Source organism: Pseudorca crassidens, chromosome 1 (genome assembly GCF_039906515.1).
Source record: "Pseudorca crassidens isolate mPseCra1 chromosome 1, mPseCra1.hap1, whole genome shotgun sequence".
Taxonomy (NCBI): Eukaryota; Metazoa; Chordata; class Mammalia; order Artiodactyla; family Delphinidae; genus Pseudorca; species Pseudorca crassidens.
Window position 1 is genome coordinate 196233713 of NC_090296.1, and position 27266 is coordinate 196260978.

The 27266-nt window shown below is 46.7% G+C and overlaps 2 protein-coding genes across 18 annotated transcripts in view; one reads left to right on the plus strand and one right to left on the minus strand.

Annotated features, from left to right (window-relative positions):
* The window catches only part of ZNF438 (zinc finger protein 438), a 297450-nt gene extending 272233 nt beyond the window's left edge, over window positions 1-25217 (plus strand). For 3 of the 4 annotated variants that reach the window (XR_010934699.1, XR_010934702.1, XR_010934701.1), the window contains 9 exons: window positions 16193-16291; window positions 16394-17306; window positions 17689-17998; window positions 18323-18485; window positions 19041-19172; window positions 20902-20981; window positions 22040-22161; window positions 22914-23673; window positions 23913-25217. The gene's annotated coding sequence lies outside the window, so the exon portion shown is untranslated. Of the gene's footprint in view, window positions 1-14547; window positions 15858-16192; window positions 16292-16393; window positions 17307-17688; window positions 17999-18322; window positions 18486-19040; window positions 19173-20901; window positions 20982-22039; window positions 22162-22913; window positions 23674-23912 lie in introns of those variants that run through there. The other variant, XR_010934704.1, reaches the window with a different exon arrangement.
* SVIL (supervillin) overlaps window positions 13310-27266 on the minus strand; it is a 235394-nt gene continuing 221437 nt past the window's right edge. For all 14 annotated transcript variants that reach the window (XM_067705079.1, XM_067705082.1, XM_067705083.1 and 11 more), the window contains 9 exons: window positions 27091-27242; window positions 24716-24821; window positions 23888-24095; window positions 22417-22550; window positions 19407-19562; window positions 17750-17893; window positions 16354-16478; window positions 14398-14553; window positions 13310-14302 (listed from right to left, as the gene is read on the minus strand). In XM_067705079.1, the coding sequence (XP_067561180.1) occupies window positions 14216-14302; window positions 14398-14553; window positions 16354-16478; window positions 17750-17893; window positions 19407-19562; window positions 22417-22550; window positions 23888-24095; window positions 24716-24821; window positions 27091-27242 (1268 nt within the window). In that variant the 3' untranslated portion in view covers window positions 13310-14215. The remainder of the gene's footprint in view (window positions 14303-14397; window positions 14554-16353; window positions 16479-17749; window positions 17894-19406; window positions 19563-22416; window positions 22551-23887; window positions 24096-24715; window positions 24822-27090; window positions 27243-27266) is intronic.

Below are 27266 nucleotides of genomic sequence, written 5' to 3' on the forward strand. Positions count from 1 at the left end.
AGGTCTTAGCCCCAGCCCGACTCCGACCCCGACCCCCGTGCCCAAGAGCGGGCGCTGCTTTAGGGACGGTGACTCGGGGCGAGGCGGGGTGGGGGAGTGGGGGCGGGGCGGCCCGGCTCCTCCGCGTCCGCTGCGAGCGACAGCGCCACCTGCTGGACCCCCGCTCTTCGCTCCGCGCTGCGGGCCCTGGGCCAGATGGCCTTCTTCTGTCATTTCCCTACTTCCTCCCCAGGCCAGTCCAGGCTCTGAGTTCTGGCTTTTCAGCCGGAAGAATGCAATTGACACGTTATTTCAAAATTAATATAAATTAATTGGCCATTGGACCATTTGGATATAAACAGCAAACATCTCCCCCTAAGACATCACCCCTGCGTTAAATTCAGTGTTAAAGAAGAAATTTCAGGCTTGACTGGCCCTCGGGAATGAGGTCTCACCTATCCCAGGGGCCGCTGAAGCCCTTCCACCCTGGGGGCGCTGGGGGAAGCGCTCTGTCTGGGCGTGGGTTTCTGCATAGCGAGCGCTGTTTTCTCCCTTAAGCTGCGCGCCTGCTTGGGGCTGCCGGAGGGGGGGGGGCGATAGAGATGGCGGGCTTTGGCGCAGTTACAGGTCTGCTGTGCGAAGACCCCCCGCGAGGCCTGGCTCCGCCACCCCTCCCGCCCAGGGTCTCTATTACCTCCTCCAAGTGCACAGAGATGAGAAGCCTCTTTTGTTCTCCGAGTTCTGAATTACTCCCCAGGCTGACAGGTCCTTTCTCCTAGAAGGCAAGGCGATTCAGCTTCTCTTTCCCCCGCTGCTGCCACGCGGGAAGCACTCGCTGGCACCCTGTCTGTTACTTCCTACAACCTTATGTGGGGTGGGTACTGCCATCGGCAACCCCATCCTGTGGGTGGGAATAAAGCTGGGGCACAGAGAGGGTGAGGAATTTGCTCAAGGTCAATAGTTGTAAGGGGCAGGACAGGGACGGGCACCGGAGAGCCCGGGGCCTGTGCTCTTTGCCTTGGATGACCACCCCCCCGCCTCCCCCCCCCCGACCCGGGTACTGTGTTTCCAGCACCCACAGCCCCACCGGGTATCTTAGCCTCCGACATGGAAGGCAATGGGTTTGGGGGACGGGTGGGTGAATTGGGTACTTTTTTTTATTTTATTGAAGTATGGTTGATTTACCGTGTTGTGCTAATTTCTTTTGTACAGCGAAGTGACTCAGTTAGACATATGTATATATATACATTCTTTTTTATATTCTTTTCCATTACTGTTTATCCCAGAAGACTGGGTATAGTTCCCTATGCTCTACAGTAGGACCTTGTTGATCCATCCTATATATAATAGTGGGCATCTGCTCATCCCAAACTCCCACTCCATCCCTTTCTGTACCACCCTCCCGCCCCCCACACCCCCAGCAACCACAAGTCTGATCTCTCTGTCTGTGAGTCCATTTCTGTTTCATAGATAAGTTCATTTGTGTCATATTTTAGGTTCCACATATAAGTGATATATTTGTCTTTCTCTGTCTGACTTCACTTAGTATGATGACCTCTAGATCCATCCATGTTGCTGCAAATGGCATTATTTCGTTCTTTTTCACGGTTGAGTAATATTCCATTGTATATATGTACCACATCTTCTTTATCCGTTCATCTGTCGATGGACATTTAGGTTGTGTCCATGTCTTGGCTATTGTGGATAGCATTGCTATGAACATTAGGGGTGCATGTATATTTTTGCATTATAGTTTTGTCCAGATATATGCCCAGGAGTGGGATTGCTGGATCATATTGGCAGCTGTATTTTCAGTTTTCTGAAGAAACTTCATACTGTTCCCCATGGTGGCTGCACCAACTTACATTCCCACCAACAGCGTGGGAGGGTTCCATTTTCTCTACACCCTCTCCAGCATTTGTTATTTGTAGAGTTGTTAATGATGGCCATTCTGACCAGTGTGAGCTGGTATCTCATTGTGGTTTTGATTTGCATTTCTCTGATAATTAGTGATGTTGTGCAGCTTTACATGTGCCTCTTGGCCATCTGTATGTCTTCTTTGGAGAAATGTCTATTTAGGTTTTCTGCCCATTTTTCGATTGGGTTGTTTGTTTTTTTATTGTTGAGTTGTATAAGCTGTTTGTATATTTTGGAAATTAAGCCCTTGTCAGTCACATCATTTGCAAATATTTTCTCCCATTCCAAAGGTTGTCTTTTCGTTTTGTTCATGGTTTCCTTTGCTGTGCAAAAGCTTCTAAGTTTGATTAGGTCCCATTTGTTTATTTTTCTTTTTGTTTCTATTGTCTTGGGAAACTGACATAAGAAAACACTGATATGATTTATGTCAGAGAATGTTTTGCCTATGTTCTCTCCTAGGAGTTTTATGGTGCCATGTCTTATATATGTCTTTAATCCATTTTGAGTTTATTTTTGTGCATGGTGTGAGGGTGTGTTCTAACTTCACTGACTTACATGCAGCTGTCCAACTTTCCCAGCACCACTTGCTAAACAGACTGTCTTTTCCCCATTTTCTATTCTTGCCTCCTTTGTTGAAGATTGACCGTAGGTGTGTGTTTATTTCTGGGCTCTCTGTTCTGTTCCGTTGATCCGTATATTCTGTTTTTGTACCAATACCACACTGTTTTGATTACTGTAGCTTTGTAGTATTGTCTGAATTCTGGGAGAGTTATGCCTCCTGCTTTGTTTTCCCCCCTCAGGATTGCTGTGGCATTTCTGGGTCTTTTATGGTTCCATATAAATTTTTAGATTATTTGTTCTAGTTCTGTGAAAAATGTCATGGGTAATTTGATAGGGATTGTGTTAAATCTGTAGATTGCTTTGAGTAGTATGGCCATTTTAACAATATTAATTCTTCCAGTTCAAGAGCATGGGGTATCTTTCTTCCATTTCTTTGAATCATCTTCAATTTCCTTTACTAGTGCAATTTTATAGGTGCAATTTTATAGTTCTCAGCTTATAAACCTTTTACCTCCTTGGTCAGGTTTATTCCCATGTATGTTTTTTGGGGGGGTGCAATTTTAAGAGGTATTATTTTTTTTTACATTCCGTTTCTGATATTTCATTTTTGGTATAAAGAAATGCAACTGATAACTGTATGTTAATCTTGTATCCTGCTACCTTGCAGAATTCGTTTATCAGTTCTAGTAGTTTTCGTGGGGAGTTCTCAGGGTTTTCTATATATAGTATCATCTTATCTGTATATAGTGACAATTTTACCTCTTCCCTTCCAATTGGAATAACTTTTCTTTTTCTTGTCTGATTGCTGTGGGTAGGACTTCCAATACTATGTTGAATAGAAGAGGTGATTGTGGGCATCCTTGTCTTGTTCCAGACTTCAGCGGGAAGGCTTTCAGCTTTTCACCATTGAGTATTATATTGGCTGTGGGTTTGTCATAAATAGCTTTTATTATATTGAGATATGTTCCCTCTATATCCCCTTTGGTAAGAGTTTTTTCTTTTATCATGAATGAATGTTGAATGCTTTTTCTGCATCTGTTGAGGTGATCATGTGGTTTTTGTCTTTTTTGTTTATGTGGTGTATTACATTGATTGATTTGCATATGCTGAACCATCCTTGTGAACTAGGGATGAATTCCACTTTGTCCTGGTGTATGATCTTTTTTATGTGTTGTTGGATTCAGTTTGCTATCACTTTGTTGAGAATTTTTGTGTCTATATTCATCAAAGATATTGGCCTGTCATTTTTCTTTTTATTTTTGGTGGTATCTTTGTCTGGTTTTGGTATCAGGGTGATGGTGGCTTCATAGAATGTCTTTGGGAGTGTTCTCTCCTCTTCAGTTTTTTGGAAGAGTTTGAAAAGGATCAGTATAAGTTCTTCTTTGTATGTTTGGTAGAATTCCCCTGTGAAGCCATCTGGTCCTGGACTTCTGTTTGTAGGGAGTTTTTTTTTTTTTTTTTTTTAATTACAGATTCTCTCTCACTTCTGGTGATTGGTCTGTTCAAATTATCTGTTTCTTCTTGATTCAATTTTGGTGGGCTGTATGTTTTTAGAAACTTGTCCATTTCTTCTAGGTTGTTGTATTTGTTGGCATATAATTGTTCATAGTATTCCCTCGTGATTTTTTGTATTTCTGCAGTATCAGTTGTTATCTCTCCATTTTCATTTCTTATTTTGTTTATTTGGGTTCTCTCTCTCTTTTCTTCTTGGTGAGCCTGGCCAGAGGCTTGTCAGTCTTGTTTACCCTTTAAAGAACCAGCTCTTGGTTTTATTGCTTTTTTTTCTATTGTTTTTAATCTCTATTTTATTTTTTTCCTCTCTGATCCTTATTATTTACTTCCTTCTGCTGACTTAAGGTTTTGCTTGTTCTTCTTTTTCTAATTATTTAAGTGGTAGGTTAGGTTGTTTATTTGAGATTTTTCTTGTTTTTTGAGGAAGGCTTGTATCATTATGAACTTCCCTCTAAGAACTACTTTTGCTGCATCCCATAGATTTTGTATAGTTGTAGTTTCATTGTCATTTGTCTCAAGGTATTTTTAAATTTCCTCTTTGATTTCCTCTTTGATCCATTGGTGTTTTAGTAGCTTGTTGTTTAGTCTCCATGTAATCATTTTTTTCTCATTTCTTTTTCTGTGGTTAATTTCTAGTTTCATGTCGTTGTTGTCAGAAAACATGCTTGAGATAACTTCTATAGTCTTAAAATTTGTTGAGGCTTGTTTCGTGCCCTAGTATGTGGTCAGTCCTAGAGAATGTTCCATGTGCACTTGAAAAGAATGTATATTCTGGTTTTTTTGGATGTAATGTCCTGAAAATATCAATTAAGTCTAACTGTTCTGTTGTATCATTTAGGATCTCTGTTGCCTTATTGATTCTCTGTCTGGAAGATCTGTGCGCTGATGTGAGCGGGGTGTTGAAGTCTCCTACTGTTATCGTATTTCTATCAGTTTCTCCCTTTATGTCTGTTCGCATTTGTTGCATTTGGGTGCTCCTATATCAGGGATATATGTGTTGACAAGTGTAAAATCCTCTTCTTGTATTGATGCATTTATCATTATATAGTGTTCTTCTCTATCTTTCTTTATGGCCTTTGTTTTAAAGTCTATTTTGTCTGATATGAGTATTGCTACCTCTGCTTTCTTGTCATTTTTGTTTTCATGAAATACCTTTTTCCATTCCCTCACTTTCAATATATATGTGTCCTTTGCCCTAAAGTATGTCTCTTGTAGGCAGCATATCGTAGGTTCCAGTTTTTTTTTTTTTATCCAGTCTGCCATTCTGTGTCTTTTGATTGGAGCGTTTAGTCCATCGACATTTAAGGTAATTATTGATAGATATGTATTTATTGCCATTTTAAACCTTGTTTTCCCACTGATTTTAGACTTCTTCCTTGTTTCTCTTTCTTTTTCCTATTGTGGTTTGATGATTTTTTTAATTATACTTATGTTCTTTTCTTTTTGGTTTTGTGACTCTATTTTATGTTTTTAATTTGTGGTTACCCTGTTTTTCAAGTATGTTAATCCCTTCCTATTATCTACGTGCCTTAGACTGGCAGTCATATAAGCTCAAACACGTTCTAGGAAAAAAAAATTTACATTTTCTTACCCTTCTTCCCCTCACTTTATGATTTTGACGCGTCCTCTTTTACACCTTCGTGTTTGTCCTTCTGCTGTTCATTGTGGTTATCATCACTTTTCATAGAAATTTTTTGATTTGATTTTTGTTTTTTTAATCTGTGTACTGGCTCTTTTAAGTGATTTTATTTCCGATTGTGATTTCCTCTTTGGTATAGATTCTTACTTGTTTTCTGTTTAGAAAAGGCCTTTCAATATTTCCTTTAGAACAGGTTTAGTATTGCTGTATTCTTTTAGTTTTTGCTTGTCTGAGGAACTCTTTAACTCTCCTCCTATTCTAAATGATAATCTTGCTGGGTAGAGTATCCTAAGTTGCAGAATTTTTCCCTTTCAGGACTTTGAATAGACCTAGCCACTCCCTCTGGCCTGCAGCATTTCTGTAGAGAAATCAGCTGATAGCCTTACGGGGGTTACCTTGTAATTAACTCTTTGTTTTTCTCTTGCTGCCTTTAGAATCCTCTCTTTAACTTTTGCCATTTTTATTATAATATGTCTTGGTGTAGGTCTGTTTTGGTTTATTTTGTTTGGGACCCTCTGTGCTTCCTGTACCTGGATGTCTGTTTTCTTCTTTAGGTTTGGGAAGTTTTCTGCCATAATTTCTTCAAATACATTTTCGATCCCCTTTTCTCTTTCTTCTCCTTTTGGAATCCCTATTACATGTAGATTGGCGCACTTTATATTATCCCATAGGTCTCATATTGCTTTCACTTTTTTTTTTATTTGGCTTTCTGTTGGCTATCCTGATTGGGTGATTTCCATTATTCTATCTTCCAGGTCACTTATTCTTTCTTCTGCATTATTAATTCTGCTATTCATTGCCTCTAGCTTAGCTTTCATCTCTGCAAATGGGTTTTCTAATTTTTCTTGCTTACTCATTATATCTTCTAGTTCCTTTTTACAGTAATCTGCATTTCTGTCGATAGCCTTTCTTAATTCCTTCACTATTTTCATTATCTCCTTTTTGAAATGGGTGTTTATTAAACTGAAGAGGTCTGTTTCAATGTTTGTTATTTCTGGGGAATTCTCTTGGTCTTTTCACTGGTGTAGTGGTTCCCCTGCTTCTTCATTTCACTCGTATTTCTCTCACTCTGTGAGTTCAGGAGAAGCAATTATCTACTGTGGTCTTGGAGGGCTGTTTATATTCGGGAGTGACCCTGTGTAGCTTGTGTGGGTTTAATATATTTGGCCTGAAGGCTGTTTTTTTTTTTTTTTTTTTTTGTGGTATGCAGGCCTCTCACTGTTGTGGCCTCTCCCGTTGCGGAGCACAGGCTCCGGACGTGCAGGCCCAGCGGCCATGGCTCACGGGCTCAGCCGCTCCCGGCATGTGGGATCTTCCCGGACCGGGGCACGAACCCACGTCCCCTGCATCGGCAGGCGGACTCCCAACCACTGCACCCCCAGGGCAGCCCAGGGCTGTTTTCAGTATTGACGCCCGTCGCCTACTTCCTCAGCATGTACTGATCACTATCCCCTTGACTGGGGGTGTGCAGACGTGGTGGCTGGTGCCCAGTCCTGGGGTTCTGGGTGGCTGTGGAGGCCCAGGCCTGCCCCCGGAGCGTGCGATGGGAGTGGAAGCGGCTCTCGACCACTCCTGGAACCCGTGCAGGCAGCGTCCTGCCCTCTGCGAGTGCGTGCACAGGGAAAAAGGCTACAATGCCACCCCTTCCTTAGTGCACCCCCCAAACAATTGCGCCTGGCCTCTATGGCGGCCCATGCTTCCTCTGCCTACAGCCTCAGTTGCGGTTGCACCAGATGCCAGCCTGCCCGGGCTGCTTCTGCACAGCCAACCCAAGCCCTCTCTCTGGGTCTGACCTCCGAAGCCCGAGTTCCAGCCCCCAGCCCCCACCTGCACCGGCGGACTCCGCCTCAGGCTGGGGAGTGCAGCGTGGCAGCACTGACTGTGCAGTTCTCCCTCTGCTCTGGCTACCGCAGCCCGGCCGCCGTGCTCTCCTCTGAGGCTCTGAAGCTCCCCTGTGTCCTGGCTGCTCTCCCCGTCTCCTCTTCTATAGCTTCCTCCCCCCGGGCACAGGTCCCATCCCGATTCCTTTCTTCCTTTCTTTCTTTTTTCCTACTCCGGTGCGTGGAGGTTTTCTCGCCCTTGCAGCAGTCCGAGGTCTTCCGCCAGCGTTCAGCGGGTGTTCTGTGCGACTCGTCCCACGTGTCGATGCGGCGCTGACGTATCTGTGGGGGAAGGTGAGCTCCGCGTCCTGCAGCAGCTCCACCTTCATCGCTCCCCCTGCACTGACTTCTTACAAGTAAAGGAGGAAGTAAAGTAGGGCTTTTTCTTTGGGTCAAATACTGCACCAATATATTCAATTTCCGACTATTTCAGTTTTCAGTTTGACACTCCATTGTTCGCATTTGAATCATGACCTTGACCTTGACGTATTATTGTCCCCCTGACCCTTACTAGTCTCTCACTACACTGCTGACCTGCTTTGCACAGAGGCCTGTTTTGAGGCTTCTGGCCCTGACTCTGGATCTCAGATCAAGAACGGGCTTTGAAAACCAATCCCCAAACCCTCCCTCTGGGCCCTGGCTGGATGCCGCCCACCCTCTGAGGAGCACTGAGTGCTGACCTGGGCCTTCACACTGTGCCCCACGTGACCGCAGAACCTCACACACAGCCGGGTCAACATCCAGAGACCAGCGTCTGAGCGCTACTGCTGATGGGAGATGAACACGCCAAAGAGCAAATGCAGGTTTTCCCTTGGAAAAACCCCAAACGTGAGCACACATCTCTATGTTAGTTGATGTAAAGAAGAATCTGGAAGACTGTAAATCAAACCACTGAAGTACTTGTATATGGGAAGTGGTGATGAAGACACTGTCTTTGGCCAAGCTGGAGTCAGGCTACTCTGAGCCTGGCCTCGGGCATGGCCTCCAGGACAGGCCCACATGTAGCAAGATCCTCACCCTCGTTATCTGATCGGGTGTCTCCACCATCCCCCGAGGCGGCGTCTGGTCACCCTGACCTGCACTCAGCAAGAGTCGTCTGAGGTTGATATGGCCAGATCCCCCCCTTACCCTGACGTTTCCTCCTAGTGATATCCACTGATGCCCACACCCCACCTCTGCTTCTTCACTGTAAATCCCCACTCTTCCTTCTGTATCTGGAGTTGAGCCCAGTCTCTCTCCCCTTCAGCAGTGGCCCCTACACCTGTCATGATTGTTGTGAGTAACGTCTGCCGTACTGTCTTTTTTTGGGGGGGCGGGGGGGGGAACAGCTCACAGCTTGTGGGATCTTAGTTCCCCAACCAGAGACTGAACCCAGGCCTCCTGCAGTGGAAGTGCTGAGTCCTAACCACCAGACCACCAGGGAAGTTCCTGCCTTACTGTCTTGACCAGCGTCATGAGTGAGTGTTTCTTTAACAGCAAGAATAGCTGTGATTTTCCATCCCTAAATTATATATCCTTACAATGCTGACATTTTCCACGTAGATCAGTGTTCCTATTTTTCTGAAGCAGCACCCTCGTGGCATGACATCATATGCGGTAAAACACACCTACGCGAGTGCACGGCTCAGTACCTTCTAGTGCTTCTGCAGAGTTGTGCCACCATGACCAGAATCCAGCTCTAGACTGTTTCCGTCAGCCCCCCCGGCCCCCAGAAAAGTTCCCTGGGGCTCATCCCCAGTCCCCTTCACTCCCATCTCCATCTCGAGCTGCCACTCATCTGTCTGAATGGGTTTGCCTTTTCAGGAAATTCCATATAAATGGAATTGAACAATATGTGGCCTTTTGTGTCCGTCTTCTTTCATTGAATGACGTTTCTTCCCCCGCCCCATTTATTTATTTAAATGTTATGGAGTGTGGTCGATTTACAATGTTGTGTTAGTTTCAGGTGTACAGCAAAGCGATTCAGTTATACACATACATATATTCATTCCTTTCCAGATTCTTTTCCCATATAGGTTATCACAGAATACTGAGTAGAGTTCCCTGTGCTACGCAGTAGGTCCTTGTTGATTATCTATCCTATATATAGTAGTGGTGTGTGTATGTTAATCCCAAGCTCCTGATTTATCCTATCCCTTCCCCCCATTTTTCCCTTTGGTAACCCTAAGTTTGTTTTCGATATCTCTAAGTCTGTTTCTGTTTTGTAAATAAGTTCATTTGTATCATTTTTTTTTAAATTAGATTCCACATATGAGTGATATCATATGATATTTGTCTTTCTATGACTTACTTCATTTAGTATGACAATCTCTAGGTCCATCTAGGTCCATCCAGGTGCTGCAAATGGCATTATTTTGTTCTTTTTTATGGCTGAGTAGTATTCCATTGTATATATGTGCCACATCTTCTTTATCCATTTCTCTGTCGATGGACATTTAGGTTGCTTCCATGCCTTGGCTATTGTAAATAGTGCTGCTATGAACGTAGGGGTGCAGGCATCTTTTCAAATTATGATTTTCTCCAGATATCTGCCCAGGAGTGGGATTGTGGGATCATATGGTAGTTCTATTTTTAGTTTTTTAAGGAACCTCCGTACTGTTCTCCATAGTGACTTTATCAGTTTGCATTTCCACCAGCAGTGCAAGAGGGTTCCCTTTTCTCCACACCCTCTCCAGCATTTGTTTGTAGACTTTCTGATGATGGCCATTCTGACCAGTCTGAGGTGATACTTCAGTGTAGTTTTGATTTGCATTTCTCTGATAATTAGTGATGTTGAGCATCTTTTCATGTGCTTTTTGGCCATCTGTATGTCTTCTTTGGAGAAATGTCTATTTAGATCTCCTGCTCATTTTCTGACTTGGTTGTTTATTTTTTTGACATAGAGCTGTATGAGCTATCTGTGTATCTTGGAGATTAATCCCCTGTTGGTTGCTTCATTTGCAACTATTTTCTCGTATTCTGAGTTGTCTTTTTGTTTTGTTAATTTATGCTGTACAGCAAATTGATTCAGTTATACATATATTTTTTCATTTTTCTTTTCCATGATGGTTTATCTCAGGATATTGACTATGGTTCTCTGTGCTATACAGTTACCTTGTTGTTTATCCATCCTATATATAATAGTTTGCGTCTGCTAATCCCCAGCTCCCAGTCCTTGAATGATGATGTTGCTGAGGTCCGTGCATGTTGCCGTGTGGATCAGTGCTTTGTTCACTTTGCTGTTGGATAGTATTTCATTGTGTGGATGTACCACGTTTTGTTTATGTTTCTCAGCCAATGGACAGGTGGGCTGTTTACAGGTTTGGGTTATTATCAGTGATGCTGCCGTGAACATTTGTGTACTACAAGTCTCTGTGTAGACAGTGTTACTTTTTTTTTTTTTTTTGCGGTACGCGGGCATCTCACTGTTGTGGCTTCTCCTGTTGCGGAGCACAGGCTCAGCGGCCATGGCTCACGGGCCCAGCCGCTCCGCGGCATGTGGGATCCTCCCGGACCGGGGCACGAACCCATGTCCCCTGCATCGGCAGGCGGACTCGCAACCACTGCGCCACCAGGGAAGCCCAGACAGTGTTACTTTCATCATCAGAAGGCAAGAAGAACAAAAGCGAAAGGCCAAAGCGGGTTCTCAGGCTGTTTCTGGAGTGCGTCTCTTTTTACCAGAATGGGAGGTCTGCCACAAGTGGGGCTGAAGTTCTAAAATAAGGAGAGAATGAAGTGGGCTCCTGCGCAGTCTTTGACCCTGACCCTGACCCGGGCACAGCCCGAGAAGGACACACTGGGGCAATGGCTCCTGTCCTCTGGAACCTGCTTGTATTTCTGCGGGAATTTTTATTAAAAACAGTTGATGTTTTCTTCATTTGCTGCTTTTGAACTCAAGGACTTTTAAAGGGGGGAACGGATATCTGGGTGGAGACAAGATGTCACGTGTGTCCTGAGGCTCTGGAGAGGGAGCGGGAGAGGCCACAACAGTGAGAAGCCCGCGTACCGCCAAAAAAAAAAAAAAACAGAAAAAACCCCAGATGGTTTGCCTTGGAGTGGCACCGGAGAAGGAGTGCAGCCCAGGTGGTTGAGTTGTTGAGATTTAGCATGTCATGTGTTCAGGTGGGGTCCTTTCCCAGGATGCAAAGGTCATGTCCTGCTACGAAGGGAAAAGGATCACAGAGCCACATACTAGAGGATCTAGTCCTGCAGGCCAGAGAGAGAGTTGGGAACAGCTCAAGAAAAGAGGCGAGAAGTAATTACGAAATGCAAGACAGGGTTCCCTGTTTACAGAGAAGAGGCGAGAGGCAGACAGAGCGCAGCGCTGGGGGACAGTGTTTAGTACCAGTGGATGTACGCGGTTTTAAAGCATTTGGGACAGTTTGGGGTAATGGGTATTGCCGATGACTCTGTGTTACTCATCACACCTACAGCAGGCTCTCCTCCGGAAGTTCTCATCACAGCCCTGGTTACTTTCTGTGCATCTAAGGATCCAGGTGACTTCCTTGGGTGGTCACGACGCAGGCAGCCCTGCCTCTCTGACACTCACTGGTTGTCCTCCTGGCTCTGTGCGCCCCCCTCTGCTCCTCTTTGCCTACTACCCATGGGACACACAGTCTGAACCCCTCTCTCTACTTTTCCTTCTACATTTTTTCTTTGGAAGGTTCCACTTGCTTGGGTCGAACCTGTCATTTCTAGGTGCGTGACTGTGTTCCTTAACGTCAACTCTCTTGCTTTCCTAAGTCCACTGCCATGACGGTAACATTGGTAGCAGTGGGGATCTAGCCCTCCTCGCCAAGAATCAATCCTGGGAGGTGGGCAGTTATAGGATTGATTTCTTTTCCTTAAAAAGAGATCGAGGTGGGACAGTTCCATGCCTGCCCAATGTCACAGTCATCAAGTGGTAGGGCCAGAGCAGGTAGAGACCCCTGACCCGGCACAGTCCTGGGGCACGGAGGGGGTGGCGCTCGTGAGTCAGCGACGGAGTCTAAGGAAATTCTGTGATCGACGTGAGAACTAAGACCAAGGCGGGTGGTGGTAACTCCCAGCGGGCTCTGTGGTCTTTGTTCAAAACCAGGGATTTGGGGTTTGACTGACTGACTGAAGTACAGTTGATTTACAGTGTTGTGTTAGTTTCAGGTGTACAGCAAAGTGAGTCAGTTATATATATTCTTTTTCTTTTTATTGGGGTGTAGTTGCTTTACAATGTTGTGTTAGTTTCTTTTTCAAATTTTTTTCCCTTGGACCTAGGAGTTTAAGAACATAAGAGCTGGTGAGGAGGTTTTTTTTTTTTTTTTTTTTTTTTGCGGTACGTGGGCCTCTCACTGTTGTGGCCTCTCCCGTTGTGGAGCACAGGCTCCGGACGCGCAGGCTCAGCGGCCATGGCTCACGGGCCCAGCTGCTCCGCGGCATGTGGGATCTTCCCGGACTGGGGCACGAACCCGTGTCCCCTGCATCGGCAGGCGGACTCTCAACCACTGCGCCACCAAGGAAGCCCTGGTTGGTGAGGAGTTTTTAACGCTTTCTAAATGCCTTATGTCTGCAATGTTTTTAAAAAGGCACTGAGCTCTTGAATTTGAGATGCAGCTACAGTTGAGGGTAAAGGGCTTCTGTTGAATGATGACTTGCAAAAATACGTTCTTCGGCATAGGACTTACAGCTTACTTTACGGGCCGAATATCTGTCTATTTAGCCTCATAGCCTCGTATTACGTCTTGCCCTGAACTCAATTAAAAGTTACGGCAGTTAATACTGAATCGTGGCATATTGGTACTAGGTTAACATTTCCAAAAATTATTTTTCAGAAAGGAACTCAGTGTGAACTAAGCAATTCATAGTCGTGTTTATTCTGAAGCTTTTATTTTGGAGTCTTCCATCGCCGAATGACACATTTAATTTTTACAACAGGTATTAGAAATTGAGATTCATTTTAAAATTTCTACCATTTCAGCGTAAAATTGTAGATGATGTTCCAAACCATCGTCAAAAAATGCAGAGCAAACTTTTCTGTATATAAACTGTACATAATACAAGGCACTATACATTCGGGGGCGATATTAAGGTAGAAAGGTGGATTTGCACAGATTCTTAAGAGCCTGTGCCTGGAAGTATAAATTCTTTGTTCATCTTAGCACCGGAAGCAGCACTCAGAACGAGTCCGACTTAACGCTGAAGGAGGCGCCTCTGAACGTGGGTGAAGGTACGCGTTGGTGGCAGAACTAATTCAACAGAAGCAACTACCTTTTAATACTATTTTGACACCAAAAAAAAAAAACCCCTTAAAAGTGAATGAATACATATTGCTTTGTTAAATACATATTTGATTTATACGGTGTTTATATAAATATATATATATTTAGAATCCACAAACTATCAAAATAACAATTTATAAAGGGAACCGCTTAAAAAGTAATAATAATAACAGGCAGCGCTTAGCAGGACCAGGAGGGCAGTGCCGTGGCCTTTGCTGAGGACCCCCTGCGTGAGCGCGCGTGGAGATGCGGATGCCTTATAAACATCGTCCGCTCAATCGTGGAAGGTGTGTTTCCAGAGAGTTTTCTGGAACATTTACAAAATACACAACTCCCAAACAAGCAGGAGAGCTGATTGCTTCAGGTTTCGAAAACGCAGATGTAAAAATATTTTTTAAAGGACTAGCCATACCCCGCTTCCAAAAACAAAACACATCCATTTTCCTGGTCCAACAGTATTGAAAGTGACAACAGAGGTTCCTCCAGCATCTCATGACTCAGAACAGACCTTTTGCTTTCTTCAGGTTCACCTGCTTCCAGGCAGGCAGTGCATTGTATTCGTCTCGGGTCATGTCTAGTGCAAACTGGAAGGAGGGAAAGAAACGCCCTGAGTGAAAGGACCCTCCGACAAGCCACGCATGCTGTGTTCAAATGCTGTCCCACCCGAAGAAGCGCTTACCTCGAAATCCTCGTCGGTGAGGTAAATCTCCAGCTTCAGAGGGTCCACGCCCTCGGGCAGGGGCCTGGCTAGGAGGTCGGCCAGCGGGTAGATGGTTTTGCACAGCTTGGCTAAGACATCCTCCACCAGGGTGATCTGATTTGAAACTTCCGTGTCCTGGAGAAGAGGAGGGGGCAGAGAGGGGGACCTCCATGTCCCACATCTGAACACGTTTCATCATGTGCCTGAAAATATGCCCCCCTGGCCCATCCGCACCGCAGCCTGGAGACCCCGCTCAGGGAGATGAGGCTCTGAGAGGCCATCTCACCCTGCACGGCGTTTCAGATACATCAGGAAAAAGTTTAGGGACTGTCACACGAGTGAATTATGCAGAAGATGGTTAAATGTGAAGCTGAAACGCTGGAAGCATGCAAATAATGGAACTTGCTTACAAATATTTAAAAACAGTTAACCTTAAAAGGAATTACCCCCCTCCACCTCCTCAGACCCCATCTCTTCATCCTCAATAGAAAAAGGAGGTAAGAAAATGCATCTAGAATAAGCTGGGGCTGAACTGAGGTCTTTTTTGCTTTTAAACCACTGTGTGCATTTCATCTGAACAGGTTATTCCGGGTGAACGATCTTCCTCTGTTAAACCTGGGACCCCGCAGTGGGCTACCTCCTTTGGGTGGAGGTGTGTGTGTGGGGAATGATGTGAATTCAGCTGCACTCAGACCAGGGATCGGGGGCGAGTGGCGGAGGGAACGTGTCAGAGATCGGGGCGAGCTTCTCCGAGTGCCCACGCCTCGGCTAGTTCGCCAGTGAAATGGGATAAGAAGCAGCTGGATCTTAGTGGACTGTTGTGAAAATTAAAGGCGAAGCTAAGTGCGGTGTTCGGAGCAGTGCCTGGCACAGAGCGGCCCTTAGTGAATTCTCATCACGACTTGCCCGACGGCAGACTGGCCGATGGCCTGCAGGCTGTACAGGACTCCCCAGAGCCCCCCGGCCAGCCCCCGGGGGTCTGCAGGGCACACGGGACAATGGCAGTGATTCATGTAATTGAACTCGGACCGCAGCAACGGGGCTCGTAACCCTTAGAGCTCTGAGGTGTCCTGGGTCACACGTTCATCATGGATAGAGCCACCTTGCCATGCCTGTCGGCTCCCAGGCGGCCTGAGCCCCCATCTGTGAAGGTCAAGTCCACGGGGCTCCAGGGAGTGAGCTTAGGGTCACCAGCAGAGATGAAGCAGGCCCTCTCCGTGGTCGAGAAGCGGCACACATTTGCTGTTTGTTTAAACTTATCCAGACCTCCTATCAAATACCCCTCCACGTCATCTCTGCCAGGGAAGTGGCCCTCCTCCTACACAGTGAGAAAGCCTGAACGGAACAAACCTGTCTCCCACGACACCAAAAACGCCCTTGGGATTGCTACTGCAAGCAGCGTTCGAAGCTCAGACACTGAGAAATTCTACATAGCGGCAGTAAGCGTCCTCTTTTCGGTGCAGTTGGAAAGGGTAACGCTCTGGCTCATAAGGAGCTGCGTACCCCTCAGGACGGGCTCACCACCTCCACTCCCTGACGCAGCTGAGCAGGGACTTCCCCACGGGCTTCTCTCGCGTCCCCTCTGACCCAAGGTTAGGGTCTGAGACCCGGGGCGCTTTTGCGGTGCCTTATGTGGACTTGGAGAAGCAGCGGATCTTTAGCTAACAGGAGGAAGGGACCGCTGCTCCCAATGAATTAAATTCACCTTTGCGTTCAAGTGTTTGAACTAAGCCGTGTGCAGATTACCAAAATACTTCCACTGACTTCTCCTCAGGCCCTTCCTCTTCCTGAGCTGATTCTGCGGAGACTGGTGAACGTGTTGTGACCAAGGAAACGTGTTCCCACGTGAAATGCAATTGGCTGCTTCTCCCAGGTGAGGTCCTCCCACAGTCCGAAAGGCAGGGGGCCCCCTGGACAGGGAAGGGGCGTGCTCACCATTTCTGTGATTTCTGCAATGTCTTCTCTGTGCTCCCAGCTGGGAAACATGTTGGTGAAGGTCAGGGGCTCCAGACCGGCATGGATGAGGTAAGACTTGGGGGGCGGCTTCTTGAGGTTTTTTCCTGCGGTCACACAGAAGGCAGATGTCACAGAGCCAGCGTGGCCCCGATGGCCCTGGCTTTTCCCCTGTAATTTTTGCCCTGTTTGCATCTCTTAAGGGTTAAAATGGAAGTTATGAGTTTATAGCCCCTCCCCGCCATGATGTTTACCAAAAATGTTAATTTCATGCATGTGACTGTGCATGAAATTGCATGGGATCGACCTGACTTTGAACTTCCTGAACCCAACAGAACACTTCTGGGTCCCTGGATGGGAGAAGAGCAAGCCTCTCTCTGTGGCGTCTGGGTGGGACCGTCCCTCCTGGACTCACCTGTGAAGTATTCCTCTGATTGCCTAACCCAGCCTTGAGTTCGGTGTGAATTACCAGCTAATGGCAGCATTTTAGAAGCTACTGTAGCTTAAACATTTGGTGGGAAGTTTATTAAGTTATTGTTTATGAAAGAGCTTTCCAAGAGAAAATCAGCTGTATATATTCAGTAATACTAATCAATGAAATCTTAAAAATTCAGGTAAGACATTAATCACTGGCACCTTCATTTTATATAAGAGAACAGACGTTTCAGGTGGATGGTATAATAGAAAAGCCATGAATTGACTACAGATCTTTCTTTTTAGGTAAAACACTAAACAGAGTAACAGATGACAGAAAGGTTGCCATTGGCCTTCCAGCCCGCTTGGGGGTGCTCTCTACTCTCCGACGGGGCTGACACTGGGTGTGGACAGTGCGCGGATGGGGCCTGGTGTCCCCCAGCATGATCGATCCTCAGTGCAGAAGGGTTTTAACCAGGCCAGGCATCCCACAACTCAGCCGTTAACCTCGAGGGTGACAGGTTAGTCGGCCTCATTAATATAAAAGAGAAAAATGATATTCACTAGTTTGTTGAAGGGGGGGCACATAGGGGGAGTGGGTTAAAAGGTACAAACTATGAGGTATAAAATCTGCCACCAGGGTATATGGTACAACACGGGGAGTATAGGCCAATATTCTATAATAACTATAAATGGGGTACAGCCTTTAAAAACTGTGAATCTATATTGTATACCTGTAACATACAATATTCCACATCAACTCTACTTCAATTTAAAAAAGAGAGAAAAATGAAATCTCATTCACGGTGGCAGCTGAGAATGTACTAATCTCAAAAGTAACAAGCCTCAAAAGAGCTCAAGGGAAAGCAGTCGGCTTCAGGGCTGTCTGCCGGCTCTGTCCAGGCTGCTGGCACCCGTGGAAAGGGAAGCGTGTATCCGGGCCCCCCCGCCGCCGCGGCCTCACCTCGGCAGTACTGCAGCACCGTCTCCATGGCGTTCTTCCGGTCCGAGGCCCAGCGGATGCGGGCGGAGCCGGTGATCTTGTTCTCCACGGGCCACCAGCCCTGCCAGAGGTACACCTCGTGGTGATTGTCAACAAGGAAAAGTGCTGCGAGGGCGGAGCAGAGCAGACGTCTCGTCAGGGGCTCTGTCCCACACCGAACCGACGCCTCCCTCCCTGCCGCCTCGGTCAGTGCGAGAATCCGCTTGGCAGGTAAACTCGGGGCCGCAGGGAGGGTGCCCCTGATGTCTTGGCCCTTTGAACGGTGAAGCAGGAGATGCCTCGAGGCAGAGAGATGGCGTTGATGAGGGGGGCTCTTTCCTCCCTCTCCCCCCATTCCTTCCCCCTTTGCCCCTCCTGCAGCTGCCCTCTGGGGCCTGGCCGGTTGCGAAGAGTGGGACAGATGACATCACGCTGGCCCTCGGGTCATCGGTGGTCATGCCCCACGTAGGACTGCTTGGCAGGCCATCTAAGTCCATGGTTCTTTCAGGGAGGAATGGGCTTTGGAAATCAAGTGTTGCTCCCTTTTCCCTTCAGCAGACCCTCAGCCTGACTCTTCCACGTGGTCAAGGGCTCTCACACCCGCCAGCCCAGCTCGCCTGAGTCCTTTCCTAGCCTGCACCTCAGAATTCTGTGATAATCAATCACATGCCTGAAAAGCCCGGCGGAGGCTGCCCCCCCCGAGCCGCAGGACGGAGAGGTGGGTAGCAGCCCCTTTTCAGACACTGGCTGATAGTTCCCCAGTATGACCCTGTGACCACGTGCACCGTCGAGGTTTTAAGGTGGTGACCGCGGCTGCCAGGGTCCGGGAAGTTCCTGGTGCCGCTCCAGGCTCTTGTAATATGAGAGCAGAGATGACGTGAGGCCAGGGCGGCCGACCTCAGCCTCAACTGTCTCTACCGCCTGGTCTCTGTGACTGTCCCATGACAAGAGCGTACAGCTTCTGCCTCGAGGTGGCAGTCACGTGGATACAGCCCTGACCTTGGAATCAGAAGACATGGGCCTTGGCCCTGCTGTGCAGCATGGCAGACACTGCTCTTTGGCTCACTCCACAGATACTCCCAACCCCCTGCTCCTTGGACTCTTGCAAGGTTCCCTTGCAGCTGGGGTGTGGCCATGGGACAGAGCTCTGGCCAGGGGGATGTAAACGGAAGTCTGCTGGGGGCTTCTGGGAAAGCTTTTGCTTTATCTGGTAAGAGAGAGACATGGCCATCATTATTGCCCTTTTCTCTACTCTTCCTTCTGCTTTGAACAGAAACATGATGGCTGGAGCAGGGGCAGCTACATGGAGACCATGAAGCAGCAAGCTGGAGGGAAGGCTGAGAGAACAGCAGAGACTCATGCCTGACACAGCTGCACTCAACCTACTCTTAACTGACGAATGTGGGTGAGTTGAGTAACTGAGGGTCAGTTTTTTACACTATAATATGTGATTGATTGATGTCAACTTCCTTTGGGGGGGAGGTGTGAGGATTAAATGAGATAATATAAAGATTAAGTGAGATAATATTAAGTGTACTTGGCAAATTAAAAACTGCTTACTAGATGCAAAAGTAAAAAGCCTTTTGGAAGGCGTGCCTTCTGCTGGCTCAGCACGACTACCCCCTTCTGTGGGCCATACCTGGTTGCGGGGCGCTGTACAGGTCTTCCTGCAGGAAGGGCATAGAATTGACCACAGAGGGGTCTCGGGCTGGATACATGAACTCGGTGGCTGAGAAGTCGCCAGAGGAGCTACTGAGGATGAACAGGCGGGGCGTGAAGTTAAAATTTCCAGGATCTTTGAAAGAAGAGAGAACAAAAGCTAAAGACAAAATAGGCACCAAAGTAAATTCCAGGTGGATTGGAGAATTAACGTTTGTTAGACGTGAAATGATCAAAGCATTGTAAGGTGTAAAAAGAGGTGAGGTTTATCTGAGCTTGGAGGTGGGGAAGGCCTTTTTAATCATAATTACGAAAGAAGTATAATTCAAGGAGAAGAGATTTATGCATTAACAACATAAAAATGAAAAATCACATTATACAAAAAGCACCCCCAACCAAAGAAAACTAAAAGGGAAGTGACAAAATGGGAAATATGGAAACCTGTTAATATCCTTAGTAGTCTATAAAGGAAGATAATAATGAAACAATACATATCTAAAAAATGTGAAGGCCCAAAGAAAACATTCACCTAAACGGAAGTACAAATGGCTAAAAAATACATATAGAAAGCATTTAACATTCTAATTTAAAACATTAGGTTATAACAGTGTTTAGATAGTAATTTCTACCATCAATCTTGGCAAACAGGAAAAAGTAATAAACTGTATGATTGTGCCGTGAAACGTACACATCTGTAAATTGCTGGTGAGAGTGGAATTTGGTGCCAGTGTTCTGGGGACATTTGCTGATCTGTAACTGTAAGGCTTTTATACTAACTTCAGCAAAGGAGATCCATGTCTAGGAATTTACCTTAACTAGAAATGAATGCAGATGATTCTTTTGAAAATTATTTGTAACTTTATTATCGTTAGAGGAAAACTGGAAAGAACTCAGCTCTCCAACTATAGGACACAGGCTAAGTAGAGAGTCGCAGATATACTCATGAAATACCCTGCAGGCATTAAAAGTCTAAATATTAAAATAGGATTTGGGAAATGGTTCATAGTAAATTAAGGGGAAAAAGCAGGTTGCAAACAGTGTGTATAAAGAATGCTATCCAAATTTCATTTTAAAAAATAAGTATTTATTGCATAAAGAAATGTTAATTCTGGTTCCCATCTTTTGAAAGATGTCATTATAAGGATCATATTTTCTTTCTTAATTTCTTTGTACTTTCAAACATTTCCCATCATCACTATGCAGTACAGTTAACCCCTGAACAACACAGGTTTGAACTGCACACACAGGTCCACTTAATACATGGAGATTTTTCAACAAATATATTGGAAAAATTCTTTGGAGATGTGTGACACTGAAAAAAACCTGCAGACCGAATAGCCTAGAAATACTGAAAAAAGTAAGAAAATGTAGGTATGTCATGAATGCATCAAATATATGTAGATACTAGCCTGTCCTTACATAGGCATGAGGTGATAGTTGAAATAAAATGTGTTAGTTTTCTTACTGTTTTATAGCTTCGCTTTCAGAGAATTACATTACCGTACAGTATGCCTCTCTCTAATTGGGGAAGCTGTGTATCAGCCTATCATCACGGGTGAGTGATTTTTATAAAAATGTAACAATGTTTCCAATACTTTAGTATGAAGAGGACTGTAACACTGCCATAAAAATTTTATAACTGTTCATTAGTGTATAGACTGGGCTGCTGTGAAGCAATTGTATCAGTGACACTAGCTGACTGTAAAGTAATCATATTGCTGCTTCTTCGTTATACCTGTATATAGGAATTTCTTTTTCACGTTCTTTTTTTTTGTTTAACATCTTTATTGGAGTATAATTGCTTTACAATGGTGTGTTAGTTTCTGCTTTATAACAAAGTGAATCAGTTATACATATACATAGAGGGAAGAGATATGGGAACATATGTATATCTTTTCACTTTTGATGTCTAGTGTTAGTAATACATATAACATCTATAGTGTTTTGTATCATGTAAGAGAATATTGATGTAGGTACTGACAAATGATTCATTTCGTAAACAGATGATGTAAATTTACGGTATCGATAAATACGATACAGTAAATGTAATTTCTCTTCCTTATGATTGTCTTAATAACATCTTCTTTTCTCCAGCGTACTTTATGGTAAGAATTACGGTATTTAATACATATAACCTACAAACTGTGTGTTAACTCTCTATGTTCTCGGTAAGCTTCTTGGTCAGCAGTGGGCTGTGAGTAGAGAAGTTTGGTGGGAGTTACAAGTTACATGTGGATTTTCGGCTGTGTGTGTGTGTGCGCATGCGAGGTTGGCCCTTAACCCCCATGTTGTTCAAGGGTCAACTGTACTTTAAAAACCTACCTAGGTAAAAGTTTGGAGGCAGTACGGTGGTGTGGTCATGAGGACATCCCACTGTTATCCAACCCGGGCAAGCTGGTTAACCACCCCAGGCCTCAGTTTCCCCATCGGGGACCAGGGCAGCTTGTTGGGTTGTGAGCACTGAGTGAGGGAACATCCAGCAGGTGTTTAGACAGGGCCTGGCTCGCCTTTTTCTGACGCTATTCTGCACGTATGTCGACCTGTATCTTGTGTATTTAAACACAAGACCGACCCACTCTCTCACTTAAACCCCACTGTTTCCCTGCACCCCAGATGCCGGCTGCACCGAAAGCGTCTTGTTCCAGAGCTTCAGGCTGTGCTCAGCTCGCTTCCTGGAATTCTCCCCCCTCCTTCACTTCTCTCCAAGCCACCAAGGCTACACCTCCAAGGCTCCGGTAAGTGCTGACTTCCATGGAGCCCTGTGTGATTTCTTCCTGGAGGAAGAAATCTTTCTTTTTAACTCTCCACCTCTGTCACCTGTACCTCTTTGCTGACACACACAGCTTTTCCTTGGCATCGTGATCAGTCATAAGCGTTATTTAGCCTCCTTGTGGGCCCCAGAGGAGTCGGCCTGGGTGTAGCTCCCGGTGTGCTGTACAGAACACGTGTGCGTAAGCGCGCACTGAGTGAGCCGGGGCGCCGGGGGTTACCTTGGAGCATGCAGTCGTAGGCCTTCCGGTCTCTCCTCCCCAGAGCGTCCCAGAATCCCAGGGGCTCCGACCCTTCGTCACACTCGTGAATTGTCACTTTGCTGCTACTGTGCAGCCCGGCCTCCAGGGGACATCTGCACAGAGAGTCCGAGAGTTTGTGTCAGGCCCAGAAGTGAGGGCGGCACAAAATTAGATCCCTGCTAAATCTGCAGGTCGGTTCACCAGCTCGCTCCTAGAACAATTCTTGTAATGAATAAAAACACGCTCTGTGGTACCTGAGTGTGTGCAGCAGGGAGGGGTCGGCTTGGCCCTTAGAGAGGAACGTCGGATTACAGAGAAGCCGTGATGAAAACAGTCAGTGTTTTTGCACGTACACACTTCCCGTTCCTCGGCCCGGGGTTGGGTGTGTCGCCTCGCACGGCCCTGGTCCCTAGATCTGCGCGTGACTTCAGGCGGCGGCTCATTAAGTGTTTGTTATTCATTTTGTTTTTTCTCAGGGGTCCAGGGGCGAACCTGATGGGCCTCAGTGCCATGTGAGACCTGGCTGAACCCTGTCTATCATCTAGCTTGCTGGCCCTCAGCGTGATGTCGGGAGATGAAGCATCCCGCTTCACAGCTGTCCACCAGCCGAAAGGTCCCCCGCCCTCCACGTGCGCTGGGTCACGTGTGCGCCGTGAGGGGGAGCCGACCCTGACCGCACCGCTTTGGTGCCCAGAGAATGAATTTACCAGGTGGCACCTGGTGGGATGTGGCCCCGGGAGACTCTTCCTCTCCACTGTACGGGTGTCACAAGGTCCTCCCAGGTCTCAGCTCGAGGGGGCACTGGGCTCTTTGGCTGCCCGAGATGCACAGAGGCACCTGGGCAGGTGGCGGGCGGCACAGCTGCTTCTGGGCTCTCCCCGCCTTCCCCTCCCCAGGGTGGGTCCTCACCTAGCGCTGTCACGCTGTGCTGTCTCTGGGTCGTGGGCACCTGTGGGTGCCTGTCTGGGAAAGGGCAGCTGCCTCGGACGCTGGGAAACACACTTGTCCCCGAAGGAGGGGGCATTCCTCAGTCTGACACAGTGGGTGGTCTCCTAACTGTCTTTGGCTAAATGCCCTTCAACCTTCCACTGCTCCGATACAACCAGCTCTGCTCCCCTAAATGATATTTGAAATTTGCTCTCTTTAAATAGACAAGGACTCCAGGTTGACAATTCAAAAGCCAAATCACACCTTCAGAGAAGCTGCTGGGGGTCCTGTGCCTTTCACGGAGGCCAGGTAAGTCCTCAGGAAGCGGGGAGGCCCTCACGGGGGAGAGGTTTGGGCTGGACACGTGCCACATGAACTTGGACCTTCAGGGCCCCTGACCACGTGGGGCTCAGCCTCCCACGCTGAGTCACTCTGGGCACACGGGGCGTCCACGGGGACCTCAGGGTCCTTAGCCTGCACCCGGGAAGCCCTCGGGAGAGGTGCTCACACACACAGCACTCACTGTTCCTTGATTTTATTGGCCGCAGTCCTTCCGACCTCCTTCGTGTGGGCCTGGGCTTTGCATCCGTGCCACAGGTAGATGAGGGCTTTGTGGACGTTGAGGACGACCATGGACGTCCTGGACCTCAGGCTGCTGCAGTGACAGGCCACCTCCAGCAAGTTCCCTTCCACGGGCACTTCTCCGCGCACACAGTACAGCCTCCACTCGCCTGCAGGGGGCACCAGTGGCACAGTCAGGACGTGGCGGCGCAGGGAGGGGGCCTGGAGGAAGGGGAGCCTGCAGGGCAGCCCACGCCCCGCCTCCTTTCTGTGTCTGGAGGGGCAGGTGGAGGCGAGGCCAGGCTGCGGTCTTACTGAGTCCCAGGAAGCCAATTTTGTTGGAGTTATAGTTAGAAGCAGGCTGCCCAGAGTGCACGATGCAGAAAAACCAGTTTTACATAATTTATAAAGATCTAGGTAAGTCATAACAGGCATATTTTTTTAAGAGGCTCTGAAACTATGATTTCTTTTTTGTTTTTTGGATGCTGGTCAACAAAAATCTCGTAATTTAGAAGAGAAGATCGCTAGTTTTTTTTTCCCCCTCCAGGATCCAGTTTAAGTTCGAGTCATCTTGCGGCCTCCTTTATGCAAAGCTGCTTTCTGAAGGCAACTCCATGGAAGGGAGGGGGAGGGAGGCACCCAGGAAGCTGATTTATAAGGCAGACATCAGGAGGCCTTCGCTGGTCAGGCCGCAGCTACATGAAGAGAGAGTTACTCTAAAGCCCACGCCTATAAAATACCTTCCCGGAGAGGAGAAGAGGGTCGAATTCCAGCAGCAAAAGTGACTCACTCTGTGCGTTGTCTTCTTCCTCCTCCCGTCTCCCGGAGTGGACCACCATCCCTCCCTGGAAACACTGCAGAAAACAGGGGGGCTCCTTGCCCTGCAGGACCTGGACCTTCCGATTTAAACACATTACAGTGAGTCACGTGTCCTGGTTTTGCAGAGTCATAAAAATAACATGCCTGTTGTCGAAATCTGAAAAATACTGAGAAGTACAAATAAAAGCCACTGATAATACTGTGATTTATGGAGAACACTACTACAATTCTGGCGTGTAGCTTTCCTATTAATACAAAGTATTTTTCAGGTATACATTTTTCCCAAATAGGATCGCTGTTTTTTATGTTGCTTTATCCCTGGATTTTCTTCAGCTGACGTTTTTCTGTCGTCACATAAGATTCTTAACATGAATTTTGATATTTTAATGGTAGTGTTCCACGGTACGGATATAACGTGATTAACTTAAACATGTTTTTAATAAAGAAAATCTCTCAGCAGTGAGAATGACTAATCCCTGACTTAATGATTCCGGGGAAAAGAACTGTCTCTTGCAGGCTCTGGTCCACTCACAGGGCCTGTCACTCAGCGGCGCCTCTGTCAGCACAACAGTTACGCATCAGCGTGAGATGCAGCAGAGTAACAGGAACGTACGTAGGGCTGAGTCAACTGACTCTCACTTTGCCAAGGTATATCCCATTAAACAAGGAAATGTTTACTGAGCCTGGCAGTCGGGAAACATTGAAAGGTAGGACACATTTCTCACCATGAGTTAACTTATCAATCTCAGGGCCCCCTTCTGTGTCATTAAGAGCCAGTCTGTGGCAGTGTCTTCTATTTCTGCAGTGATTTTTCCATCCGTTGGATAGATAAAAAAATTAAATGCGCCAATCAGATTAAGACTCAAAACTCTAAGGATGATTTTGAAGGCATGATAAAACATTCATTCACAGCCTTTACGAGAAAAAAAAAAAAACCCCAGCTGAAATGATCCACTATGAGGAATACATTAACAACTGTTTGTTTGTCCCTGAAAGCTATTTGGAAAATATAGTCCATAGTAGAACATCTGCATTAAACACTTTTCTAGGGAAGAGGATTGGTTCTTAGGAACCTGGAAGGCTGAATGAGCGTGGATCTATTTCTGGAGAAAATTCCTCTGCTCTCTTTCCTGATGTTAGTTTTAACTATTCATCCAAGATAGTAAAAGGATCTGCACAGGGTGTTATGGTCCCCAAAACCCCAGAGTTAACTCTTAATTACTGGTAATAAAGGAAGGGACAAAACATTAAAAAGAAATGCTTTCAAAACCTTGACTTGGGGTAGTGGTACCTGCCAGGCGTCATGCAGGCCCTGGGGTTATAACGGTGGGTAAGACCAGGACAGACATAGTCTCTTTCATGCTCACAGGGAAGACAAAGAATAAATAAGTAAACAAAATGAATGTTGTTTTACGTAGGGGTAAGTGCTATGAAAAAACAAAGCAGAGCAAAGGGACAGAGGAGGACAGGAAAATGGGGAGAGATGTGGATAAAACATGGAGGCGACATTCAAACAGAAACCCGAATCGTGTAAGGTTTCAGGGGGAGTGTTCCAGGCCGGGGAATCAGTGCAAAGGCCCTGGGGTTGGGGGGCGGAAAGAGGTGTGTCTAGGAACTGCAAGGAGGTGGGAGTAGCCTGACCAGGTGCAAGAAGAGGGAGGTTGGAGGGGGGTGCAGGGCTGACCCCCGGGAGACCCTCGGATGGTAGTCCGAGTGCGATGAAGGACAAGGAGGGGCACCATCTGATGTGTCCTAGGAAAATCACTCAGGCTGCTGTGAGGAACGCAGATGCTGGGCAGACTCGATGTTTACATCAGTCCCTGATATCTCCTTAGGATGGGTTTGTGTACGTGGAATCACTGGTCAAAGCGTATGAGCATCTTAAGGTTCCTAAGCCGTGGTTGCTTTCAGGATGGGTATTGCAGTTCACACTTCTCAGTGGAAGCAGGCACGGGTACCCATCCTACTGAATCCCTGCCAGCCCTGGATCTAGTCTTTTACAAATCTCTGCCATTTGAGGCGTGGAAAATGGCATCTCTTTGTTCTAGTTCCTTGATCAGTCCAGTGGAAACTTAAAAAAAAAACCACCCACGGGCTCTCTGCACTTGTTTTGTGGATTTACTATTTGCAGGTGTACTTTAAGGTCATATTGCAAGAGGTCTGCCTTCCTGGTGAGGGGGTGGGGAGATGAAAGATGAGGCAGACCCCGACATCTGGAGAAGCCAGACCAGGACTAAAGGGGCTTCGGATGATACTGTCTTCGTGTTTAGGGGACCAGGCCACACACCCTCCGGCTCCCGGAAAGGCCAGTCCCTCATTTCCGGCGCATCTGCCTCCAGGACTTACCTGGGCTCCCCTTTCCTCGTCCAGCTGCACCGTCATCAGAGCCGATGTGCCCTTCTCACTCACAGTCGACTGCCGGCCTTGCCAGAAGAAGTAGACACGCTTCTCTTTGCCGGCCACCCTGACCGGGTGCTCGCCCTTCTGCCGACTTCCCACTGTGGACACACACAAGAGCAGAG